At 40.4% G+C, this 12,738-nt stretch overlaps 1 protein-coding gene across 19 annotated transcripts in view; it reads right to left on the minus strand.

The window, feature by feature from the left end:
• Nucleotides 1-6,840: 6,840 nt before the first annotated feature.
• Nucleotides 6,841-12,738, minus strand: part of IQSEC1 (IQ motif and Sec7 domain ArfGEF 1) — a 322,066-nt gene continuing 316,168 nt past the window's right edge. For 18 of the 19 annotated variants that reach the window (XM_085073103.1, XM_085073102.1, XM_085073121.1 and 15 more), the window contains one exon: nucleotides 6,841-11,495. In XM_085073103.1, the coding sequence (XP_084929229.1) occupies nucleotides 10,983-11,495 (513 nt within the window). In that variant the 3' untranslated portion in view covers nucleotides 6,841-10,982. The remainder of the gene's footprint in view (nucleotides 11,496-12,738) is intronic. The other variant, XM_085073120.1, reaches the window with a different exon arrangement.

Raw genomic sequence — 12,738 nt, forward strand, 5'->3', positions numbered from 1 at the left:
TTCAAGTCCTTTAAAGGCTTCTGCTACTCCACTGCTTCTCATTTTAAGCATCTCCTGGTCCATCTGCCCTCATTTTGCTTTGGTTTGTGAGAAACGGCAGACTGTAACAAATGAGCATTTACAAAAAGAACAGTGCTAAAGGTAACACAGGCTTAATGAACTCATTTATTTTGCTTACTACACATATGACTTGTAGAATGTAAATCCTTTAATCTCGTAGTCCAAATAAATTGCCATGTTGGTTGCCTCTCGACTATGCTGCAACTAGGGAACATGAAGGACTGAGGGTGAGGGGATGGGAAGAGGTAAGGGTGTGTTCAGCTCTGGTGAAGTAGCATTATCTTACTTCTTTTCGTTTTGAAAGGTGGAAAAGCAAGAGGTGAAGTGTAATCCTACCAGGAAACAATGGATGGGGAACACAGAGCTGGCTCCAGCAGTCTTGGGGATGGAGTGATAAAGTGTCAGTGTCTCTATAGAGTGCTGGTATCCATAGAGTGCTTCTATCCATGATGGTATGGATAGAAGAGGAAAAGGCTGCTCAGCTTGATGGCACAGGGGTTAATGGGGCACAGGCCACACGGTGTCACTGAGAGGGCCTGGCTGGCACTGCAGTGCTGAAGAGGGGATGCCACACCAGTGCCACAGCCCAGCTCCGGGCAGAGGACACGGTGCTGGGGGACAGGAGAGGGGTGTGTGTCCGATAAAAGGGCTAAATTGAGGCCACCCTGTCCTGAGCCAGGTCAGGCAGGTTCTGCTCTGTGCAAAGGGGTGATGTGGCAGCTTGAAAGAAAGGATAAACAGGGCATGGCAAAAACTGCTGGAAGAAAATGATCCAAACAGTGAAAACGAGGCTTGGCAGTTGGGAAACACTGGGAAAAGATGCCTCATCAGGAAGTTCAGAAGAGCTGAAGCAGCAGCCAGCACACCCCACCCTGTGTGTTCATTCACTAAGCACGAGAGTGGGACTGAGAACATATCCTAAATAAACACCTGAGGTTTTCCCAGTCACAGGGGGGAATATCACACCCTCAGCATGAAACTACAGGCAGACCCTCACTGGCACAGAGAATCCACACAAACAGTGCCACACCACAGATTCTGTCTCATCCCTGCCACACTTCCCAGTGCTGTATGCAAACACAGCTGAAATCATGTTCCTGGCAGCTGCAGTTCTCTACAGAATGCCAGCATTCTGACCTGATACATCTCCAAACTGCCTTGCACAGACCTGCACAATCTACTGAAAAAAAATCAGTATTTTTGCCTTCTGCTTCAGCAACATGCCTATCCTTTTCCTTTCCCCACTTTTATTTATGACTCCTCTCTGCTGTCTCTGCCACTCAGCTATTCATCTACATGATTCCATCATTTCAGATTCCCTTCCTGGGCCAGCTAATCCCTCAGCTGTTACAGCTCCTCATAACTCACATTTTGTGAACAACCACGACTCCCACAGTGATGTCCTTTCCATCAGATGTGGAAGAATTCCTTCTTGAGAAGGAATTAAAGCAAGAGAGACACAGATTAGTAAATGACTACCATAAAATTACCCTTCAGTTTCCCTTTTTATTCTTCCATATTTTTCCAGCAGCTGCGTAAAAACTGGTATTGAATAACATAATGACCTGATAACATTTAGCTCTTTGAGACATGGATATTTTACTTACTGAAAAAGTGTCACTAAATTATTTTATAAAAATATTCACCAAGCTTTGTAGCACTTCCAGGAAAATACATAAAATTCCTCCTCTCTTTATGCAATCCCTGTTTGCTCCTTTTCAACCTGACAGATGGTATGAGAGTTTTGCACTTGACATTGGTAATTGTCTTTCCCACAGGCATGTGATGATGGGCTCATTGCATCACCTCCTGTCTCGGAATATTTTTTAAAAAAGCTGGCTCACGAATGAAACCCTGGGAAAGGTGAGAGCAGAACTGGTATTTCCACTTTTGCTCCTGGTTACGTGCTGTGGAAGTGATGGGATGTGTTTGAAACACAGATGTTAACATGGTGGCTGTATAAATAGATAAATACATTTGTCCAAGCTGTTGTCCATCCACACTGACTGTACCGTGGCCATCTCAGAAACCACCTGAAAAACAAATGAATGCATTCTGTTAGTGAAAGGGATTCCTCACAACTTCAGGTGGCACTCACAGGCAAATTGTCCTTTAGCTCTGTCATGTTAGAGTAAAAGGAAACACTGATTGCCTCATGTTTTGAAGTATTTTTTATTTTATTTCAAATTATAAATTTGTAAATTTTTTTAACAGCCAAATAAGATTTAATTTTTCAAGCAAGGGAAAATAGGCCGAACACTGTATTGAAATCAAGTTTCTTGCTCAGGGAAGGGAGATAACCTGAACTCTCAGTGCAGGAAAGAAGCTGCCACTGTGGGATTGCACCCAAGGAGCAGCAGGGCAGCCTGGAGAGTGCTGGCTTTGTGTCACACTCAAGTGACAGTGATGAGTGACAGGACAAGGGGGGATGTAAAAAGGCCTTGCAGTAACTGGATAAAGCACATCTTGGCACTATTAATGAATACTGAAGGGAGATGGGTCAGGAACCTCTTTGCCAAAATAAACTTTATTACACTTTAATGCTGGAGAGAAGGAAGGAGCACCATGAGCTCAGGAACATTTAATCAATAATGTATTAGTCCAATAACTTGCTCCAGCCCAAATGAGGCATCTGTTTCTCCCTTTTTATGTCTGGAATGAGAAACAGATTATCCCAAATGCAAGTGGTTTTTCAGCAGCTTTTTCTTCCAGTCATTTCAAATTCCTGCAGTCAGAGGAATTGTTCAGAACACATCCCCTGTGGTTCACTGCTAATATACAGACAGGTATATATATATATATATTTATTTTTTGCATGAAGCTATGCTGGCAGTCTGCAAGTATGTGAGCAGGGTCACTGAATATTGCAACAGCCCAGAAAGCTTCATGTTGCAGGAGTAGAAAAAAATTAGGAAGAGCAGAAACAAAGTTTCCTCCACCTCTAGGTATAAAATACACATGCAAATGATTTTGAAAATTTACAGACTGGTAAAGCAGAGGAGTTAGCACATAATCAAAGGCATTTTTAAAAACTGGATGCTTAAAAACTGGGAAGCTTAAAGTCTGAATTAGAACATTCAGCACATATTTGTCACTGGGCTGGAAAATGTTGCTGCTTTTCCAAACTCAAGTGTTGAAGGACAACAGAAGTATCTCAAACTATGGCAATTGCAGGGGTGTATTTGGCTGGTTGATTTTTTGGGGTTTGGTTGAGGTTTTTTAGATGTTATTTTTAATTACAGCAGAGGCATTTTTGGAGCCTGGTGTAAGGGCTGAGGCAGAAGCAGCACTATGGGGCTACCAGAAAGATGGCAAGGACAATATACAGGATGAATCATTAAATAAAAATGGTCTTTGTTGTTGGGGATGGATGGAAAGGAATATCAGCTGAGTCACAGAACACCTGTGCAGTCCTTGCCTTTGCCCCTTCCCTGGACACAAAGCCAGGACCCATTTCTCTGGCAAAAATGAGGCTTTGTTTTGTAGCAGGGCTGAGAAGCTGGAGAGAAAAGACATTTTCCACCATGCATGCACAACATTTCACTTCCCTTAGAATGAATTTCCCCTGCTCATCTTATTAAAGACAGATTATTTTTGCTTTGCTCATTACACAGACCTGTCTAAAGCACTGTGTCCAAGTATGAAAAATAAATGAAAGCTCCAGTTGTGTCATTTCCCAGCAGAGATGATGAATTGTACACTCCTGTGGTTGCTTTCAGCTGCTGTGGCTTGTGAACCATGCTGCTAATTTCACATCTCAGTTACTGCAAAAATGCTAAATAAAAGGGATTTTTTTTTTAATTTTATCCCAAAAAATATGCATTTATTCACATGGCAAAAATGATAAATCTAAACATTTGAAAAATGTGATGGCTTCATGTCAGCATCACCCACACAACTTTCATTGAAGTCATTTAGCTGAGGAAGTACTTCCAGGAGAGATATTAATTTCAGCATTTCCTGACTTTCATGACCAACCTCATCCTGCAGTTGAATTAGTTTTGCTGAGTAATACAGGATTTATCTTTAATTCTTGAAATAACAGGAACCAGAAAGAAAGTCTACTAAACAATACACCTAAAATGAAGCATTTGTGTGGTTTAGATATTTCTATTAGATTAGCTGTTCTATGTTCTCTTCCAGGAATTTTATGTCAACAAAATATGGCAGCAGAAATCAGTAAGTAGGGTAAAAATCCAGAAATATTCCTTTGGAAAAGGTATTTAGTGCAGCTGTAACACCAATAAAGTTTATTATGTCATCTTACTCTAAGTACATTTTTCTTCTTATGCAAATACATTTCTCAGTACATAGATGAACTGAAATTTGATTTAATCACCCAATTCAAAAGGCTTCATAATTCTGAAACCTTGTTACAGCTGTTTGAATGACTGCAGGAAATAACCCCTGGAAGTTGGTGCAATGCTTCAAGCTCCACCTAAAATGCTGTGGAATAAGCAATTGTATAGGGAAGATACTCTGGGCTCTTTGTGACCAATGCAACCAATTCAGAAATCATTTGGGCTCCCAAATCTCACCTGTGCACAGGGTGTAGATGAATAAAACACTGCACAACTATTGTGTACAGTAAAAATAAATATATGGGAAAATACCACCCCTGTTTTTATTAAACTCTGAATGAAAATCAATCATTAAGGCCAACTGGAAAAAAAAAGCTAAGTAAAATTCATTGATTGTTAAGTCAACAAAAAACTGAAGAAAGACACAGATAAGACATTTAAAGTTCTTTACTTTGTTTTTCTGTCATTTTAATCTTGCATTTCTTTATTTCACCCAAAAGAATACAAAATAATACCTGGAAAAGAAGCTCTTGTTAAAGAGTTGCTATCTAGAAAAATTGAAAAATTGTTTATTGCATGACAACTCATTCATGCAATGTGTGTGTACTGAAGTGCACACAAACACCTAAAATGCACAAACATAGGTGAGAATTTAGGAAAAGTTTTCAAACATTAGATTTCTGACTTGTTAAAGGTGTGACTTTCAGTTAAAATTTGTGACATAGAGCTTTGACCTTTATCTTAGGGCAAAACTGCTTTCCCTCAATTAGAAGACAATGTAACTTCTTAAGTGAAGACATTTTTCACCAGGTATGTGCAGACAAGGTCATTAGACTTAAGGAAAGCAATTCCATTAAAATGAGAACATTATAATAAAAAAGAATATTATAATAAGAATATTATAATAAAAATATAAAATCAACAACTGGGACTTATTAAACACGTTTAACCTATATTGAATTTTTTTAATTAAGTCACTTGGCATTACTACAAATCTGCCACCCAAACCAGAACTGCTGCTGAGGTTCCTTTGGTTATTTTTTTTTTCAGCATCACAGAATCACAGGATGGCTTGGGTTGGAAGGGACCTTAAAGATCATCCCATCCCCACCCCTGCCATGCACAGGAACATGTGCCAGATCATTCAAGATTTCAGCCTAGTCTTGGTTTAGGTAGGAAGCAGAAGAATTGAGACAAATTATTTAGGTCCTACTTTTAAAATGGATCAGGAAAAAAAATGCCTAGATTTATAACAGCATTTCCAGACTCCCCAAGATGAATTAGAGAAGAAAGACCCCTTGTCTTCTCAAAATGTATCAAAATTCTACAAATCGTAATTTCTGAACCAGGAATAGAAATACCAGTGAAGAACAGCTCTGCAAATTCTTCTACTTCCACTAGAGAATGTTTCTATGGGACAGAGGCACCTTCTAATGCGTCCCACAGCTCAGAGGAGTGGCACAATGGACATATCTAGTGATGAGCATGTACTTACCTATTAAAAAAAAATCTCTGCTCAAGATGCACATCCTGAAATTACAGCCCTTCAGAAATAGCCATAGTCAACTATTTCCACAAAATAATTCAAGAATCTCCTGAAATTCACAGGAAACAGAAGCAAACACAGTATTTAGTTTAAACTACTAGCTAAGCTTTAGCTTGGACAGGCTTTACAGGCACACTACAATCTCCTGGACATGCAGGAAATGCACCCAAGTCAGAACAAAATGGAATATCCCATAGGCTTTTATCCAAGTGTAACTGCAGGAGTGTAACCTGGAACACTGGGGAGGCAAAGAATCCTCCTGGGCTGTAAACTGAGACACACAACAAATGGAGGATAAGCAGGGACAGGGCAGTACTTACCAGTGATGTGCTGGAGCTCTGAGGGCTCTGAGGGCTCCCTGTGAGCTCCCAGGGTGTTGGTCCCACCGAGCATCCTAGGAGTGTGTCCCTGGCAAGGACAAACTGGGCAGAGGAGCCCTGGACAGGAGCTCCTGAGGCCACAGGGGCAGTGGGGTCAGCTGGAGACACAGGGCAGAGGGGCTCAACCCTGTTAGCACTGCCCAGCGCTCCAGGGGTTTGGGGAATTGGGGAATTTGGGGAATCCAGGGCCTCTGCAGGGTCTCCCTGTCTGTCTGCACACCTGGGTGTTGGATTGTCTCCCTGTCTCTCTGCACATCTGGGTGCTGCAGTCATTGTCTCCCTGTCTGTCTGCACACCTGGGTGTTGGATTCACTGCTCTTCAGCAACTCTAGAACAAAATGTATTTACAGCACCACAGCAACCCAAGCCTACTGAGAAGGGATCCCAGACTGCACTCACCACCTCCACCACCTGATCTTTAATTCATGGCCTCTCTGAAGGGAGCAGCAGAAATCCCATTGCCTCAGTGAGGCCAGGATTCCATCAGAGAGAATTCCCTTCATTTCAAATATGAAGAGTTGAAGCTCTTGGATTGCACGAAATGAGAAACAAAGAGTTTTATATGATTTATTTGATTTCTCCACATGATCACAGTTATAGTTTTACATCAATAGGGTCTGTTACTACTTACAAACAGAATGCATATTAAAATGAAAGCACTCCTTTCTTCCCCAGAGTTACAAAAGGGGTCTCGAGCCTCCCCAGAACAGAAGCTTCTTGTAAGCATAATGATTTTTGAAGTCTTTAACAGTCTGCATTCAAGACCTAATTCTAACAGTTTAATACAACTGAAAGCTGATTTAAGTTCCTAGCAGGAGATAGGCAACCTCAAAGTGACTGCAGACTTATAGTAATGCTAATTTACACACTATGTACAATTTAGAGAATTCTCTATTCCCCCTACTGGTCCCATTTTCACCACCCCCTTTTCTCTTTTCCAAATTGAATCTTATTATTGGTTCCACTTTTCTTTTAAATATATACACAAGAATCCATTTTGCAGGCAAGAAGTGCGATGGTATTTTACAAGGGAACAGCAAAATGCATGCTTAACTGCAGAAAACACACAGCTTCATATGGAACAGCAAGTCAACATCTAGAGATTCAGTGTTTAAATATCTGCTGACTGTCTTTCAGCTCATTTTATCAAGAAACAAGAGGCTTCTGCTGCATGCAGTACATGATGGGAAAATCATTCTACACTGTATGTTAGACTTTTTTTTTTAGCAATACAAGACGCACATTATATTAGGATGAACTTTGTTTTTTGTTTTTACATTGTTTTACATTTCATTCTTAACTTAAAAAAATAAAAACCCCCAAATACATATTTGATTGTTGTCCCAGAAAAGATTTTTTTTGTTGCCACACCTCCATTCTTTACGTTGCCCTTTCATTTGTTCAAATCAGCATTACTGCTTTGTCACATCGTTTTGGGAAGAGAGAACCATGGTGACTCTATGCAGTTCTGTACCAGTTTTTAATTGACAGTGGCATCTGAGAAAAAACCCTCTCAATTCTACTCCTGCCTGCAGGCTGAAGAATTAATTTTCATTCATTTTCTTAACCCCACGCAGTGTTAAGTACTGGAATTTTCCTATTCTAAGCATGACCCACACTGCTCTAGGCAACTGTTAATCAAGGACGGAGTCAGAGAGGTTTTACTACAACCCTAAACTAGCAGCAAAGGGCTGGAGACTTGTGCTGACACCAAGACAGTTTGTTTGGTTGAAGTACAGATAAACACATAGTCTAAGAAACAAAACAGAACAAAACTAGGGGAAAGAAAAAGTCAAGTCCACTGTTTCTCCTCATGGGCTTGAAAGAAGTTTCCAAATTCTGCACTCTCACATGACCAGTTTTGGTTTTTAAAAACCCTCCAAATGATCAGTGATTTCACAGAGCAACTCCCTGCACCCCCAGGGCAGGCACAGACTCCTTCCCCAGTGTCCATGAAGCCATGTGTGAATGTTTCTGTGCATGCACAGTTGTGACATCTCCTGAACACTTTGGCTCACAAATACATTGATTGCACATGGAAAATCAGTGGTCATGCATTATACTGTGGCTTACTGTTTAAGTACAGAATATTTATATATAACTCTAATTTAAATGAATGAAAGGTTTTTTTTTTTAAACATAAAGCAAATGCAGATCTGGGGAGATTCAACATCTTCAGTGTTAATCAACAGAGTGAGTCAGACTTTCCTCTCCACTGCTACTGCACATTCTGCCTTGATTCCATGTACAGAATTTTACTTACATTATGCCTCTGCATCTGAAACAAGTACAGACTCCGTCACTCAGTGAAGAGGAGCTTTCTCACCTCTGTTCTAATTAAAAGATGCAGTTTGAGAGATGTTTGTACCCGAATGGTTATTTATCTTTTCTGGAACAACCTATAAATTACAGTTAGACTCTACTATTGGTACAGATGTATGAAGAAAAGTCTACATATTGAAATATGTTATCACTTTACTTCAACTAATATCAACGGTAACACTGATATATTTTGCAATTATACAATATGTAGAGTGTAGCCTCACACTAATAACATTAGATGACATGCAGACAGTTCTACTTTCCCTTATAAGAACAGTATATATTTTTTAAACTGCAAGGAACAGAGCCTCAGGGGACCCAGGCGAGCCCTCTTAAGGTAAGCCGCAGAATTTAGAATAGAATGAATGATACAGAAAAATAAAAATTACTTGTTTTCTTTCCATGGAGATAATTCAGAGGAGAAGGAGCAGAAGGGGAAATATATATTGCACATGTGTGAAACAAACGTGGACTGCTGGAAACAAAAGGCTAAACTCTAGATTGCTGCATTTGCTCTCTGTGGAGGTTAACAAAGTGCTCAGTTTGCAGTTTTGCTGGTATTGTGGTATCCATGGTATGAAAGGGACAAAATGACTGAACCTCTCCCATCCTCCCCACGCCAGAGATGCCATGAGCAAGCCAACATGACAAGTCACTCTGCTGCTCTCATGTCCTCCTAATTTCAGACCTTATTAGTACTGTTACATAGAAACCCGAATGGTTGTAGCTGGGATTGCTTTTACCCATCTCTTACAGGAACCTTTTGCTCATCCTCTTCAAGGTTTGCTTTTAGGCTGGTACAGTTTTGCAGTTGGGATTCCTTTTGTCTCTACTGTTTAGGTGTTAAGTCCTTGCAGTGGCTCAAAGTGCTGAAACTACAAAGTAGGCGCCATGGATAACTTTGTACAGGATTTCAGGATACAAATTGGATAGAAATTTGCAAATGGTTTGGTTACAACACATAAGCAACAGCAGCACAGCCTATTTTTATGTGATGTCTTGCAACTAACTGGACTATGGAAGTGAGGATTTGAGCATAAACTCAGCCTGCTGAGTGCTGGGTGCTTCAAACTAACAAATGTGATGAGTAAAAATGGTAAAGCCACTTTGTTGCTAGCACATGGCTACATGGAATTACAGATTTTGTTTTTTTAATATATATATATATATATAAAAACCCTATACTAAATTCTAAAACAAACCTTCAAGTTTTAGAGCACTTCCACTGGAAACACTCTGGACTAGAATTCAGCTTCATTGGGGGTAAAAATGAGAAATTATGGTGAACAGGAACCAAAGGAGCTGAGAAGGATGGAGGTTTGCCATTTTCATGTTTGAGATGAATGTTTTTGCAGTGTTTACATGCACCTGGCGGAACTCTTCCCGTGTGGTCATTCAATCCATATGCTTACAAAAGAAATGTGGATCATGTAAATTCACAGTTATCACAGCCTTTAAAGTGTCTAAGAACTTGTGTGACCAATGCTTGGAGGTGCCCCCAGGTAAGTGGGCCTCCTCCATTGCTACGGTATAATTACTGCATCTTAACGAGTTTGCTTACCTGAAATAGCAGAGCAGTTCTAATACTGATTACGTATGATATCATCGTGTTAATAAAATAAGGATTTATACAAAGCAGTATTGGACTACAACATTTAAATGCTATGTTACTTGGCACATTTAGTAATGATTGCTTAGAAATCTTAACAAGTCCAGGGGACTTGTGATGAAAATACTGAAATGTCTGAAATTGGTTTCTAACGTTTAATGTTTTTGGTCTACTCTTTCATATGCTATTCATCTATTATACTGTCCATCAAGTAAGTGGAATTCCTTGTAAAGTCTATATTGCTAGTTTTGTGGACTGAAAAAATTTCTTTCCAAGCACAAATGTTAACTATACAGTATATATATATATTTATATGTATATATTTATATTATATAAAGTTTACTTACGTACTTTCATCAACCATATCAGGTCTACTTATTTTTTTTGCCCATTGAGAATAAAAGAGCAAGAATGCAACACTTGGTTCTGTCTCACTTTTTTTCCTTTTTTTTTTTCCATAGACTAACTTTTCATTATGCGTGTAAAATTGTCCAGGGATTTGGTGTAAAAGGTAGCTTTCCTCAGATTCAGCAAGCAGCATGTTTTCAAGGCAAGTTTGGAAATAAGAACTAACCAGATGGTGGTGAACATCTATCCAGTAGATAAGTAAAACCAGTATGGCCTGGGCTAACCGGAATTATTTTATTTAGTAACAGCAAGCCTTTAAGCTCATTAAACGGCCTAGGTAAAAACTGACAGTGTGATTTGTTGCTTCCTCTAAGTGCCTCGGTTTAAAACTAGAGTTACAAGGAGGGGCTTTAGGCCTAGACTATTGTGCTGATGCCACTGTGTTTGGGCTTGGTGCTGGCGGAGGTGGAGGGAGGCGCAGGCGGCCCGTGGTGGTGCTGGGAGTGCTGGGAGTGCTGGGAATGCTGGGAGTGGGAGGAGTGGGGGGCGTGGGCGTGGTGGGGCGGTGGGTGTGGCGGGTGGGCGTGGGCGTGCTGCAGGTACGGGGCGTGCGGGGCGTGGCCGTGGCCGTGCTGGTGGTACTGGTGCGGGTGGGGCAGGTGAGGAGGAGGGTGGTAGTGGTGGTGGTGGTGGTAGGGCGGGGGGTTCTGCACGTGGCAGTACTGGGCGTGGTGCGGGTGTGGCCCTGCCGCGCCCTCCGCGTGCGCCGCGGGCTGCGGGTGCCCTTGGGAAGGGGCTTTGCCCCTCTTGCTCCCGAACAGGGAGCCTAGCAGTGAGGAGGAGTTAGGCATAGTCTGGTGAGGGCGAGATGGACACTCTCGGGTTGATGTAGCTCTTCGGCGCATGTGAGGACTGCTAATGATGGACCCCTAAAAAGAAATTAATAGAAATCAAAATTAAAAAAAAATCTTAAAATGTTCGAAAGAAAAAAAAGTTCACACTGACCCACAAATTCGTCCTTCAGTGGTCACATGGGTGGATTATGTTAAGAGTTCTAGGAAAAGTCTTATCTCCACCTTCCCTAAGTTGCCAATGGGGCACTCGTGCCCTTCTTGGGGATGTTAAGCATTGAGTGATTTTCTCTTGGTACTTTGACATCAAAAGATATGACTTAGAATTTAAAAAAAAAGTCACGGAAGAGTAATATAAGATCTACGAGTGTGTTTTTAAAGGAAAAATACATTTTAAAATACTGTAAAAAGTACCATACTTGCTTTCTAACCACAAAAAAAAAGCTCCATTAAATTCAACCTAAATAGTTAAACATACAGCAGCAAACATTACAGTTACAGTTCAGATTTTAAAACAGTATTTAAAACTTTATTTATAGTAGTTTTCCACTACTATGTGATGGTGCTGCTTCTCAGGCCTACCTGTGCATTTTGTGTTAAATGGAACCATACCATTTTTGCCACTAAGATTTCTAGGTGATTTTACTATTCTGACCTGTGGTCCAACATTCTTTATTATTTAGCCTGGAATTTAGTTACTGGAAGTTTGGTGGTTGTATTTTTAAAGAGTTACTGGACACAACAGTAGTTAGGCAAAGTGTGCTAGATTTAAACTGCAATCTACCTAAAGCGAACACAAAAAAAAATAAAAGAGAAAAAAAAGAAAAAAAATCTGCAAGCTGAATTCAGAGACATGAACAGTATATATAAATGGTTTGAAGATGAATGAAATCTCATGAAATCCACATTGAATTCACCTATCTTAAGAATTTTTTATCCTCCCATGCCCTATCTGTGCAATTCCATGGTGTCATGACTGCATACATTTAGCAATTGAACTCGAAAATAAGCAATGGGGATGGTTGAGCATGACAGTCAATAGTTGTAGCTAAATATCAAACAGCAAGAACAGTGTACTTGGTAACAAAGAGCGAGTGGGCTTTTAAGCTGGGACCAGACTGAAATGGTGGCAAAAGGACACATCATATCCATTTAACCATGCTTGCAGGAACAAAGGGAACAAGGTTAGCTCAAACCAAAAATGGCATTGCTCTAAAACAAGCTGTCAGTGCTTTGTAAGCCGGAAGAATACGGAGTGAGTAGCCTAGGCATGCATTTTATTTGTGGCAGGCAGGTTATATATATATATATATGTTAGAAG

The sequence above is a fragment of the Lichenostomus cassidix genome, chromosome 12 (genome assembly GCF_008360975.1).
Source record: "Lichenostomus cassidix isolate B80296 chromosome 12, HeHo_3.0, whole genome shotgun sequence".
Lineage (NCBI taxonomy): Eukaryota > Metazoa > Chordata > Aves > Passeriformes > Meliphagidae > Lichenostomus > Lichenostomus cassidix.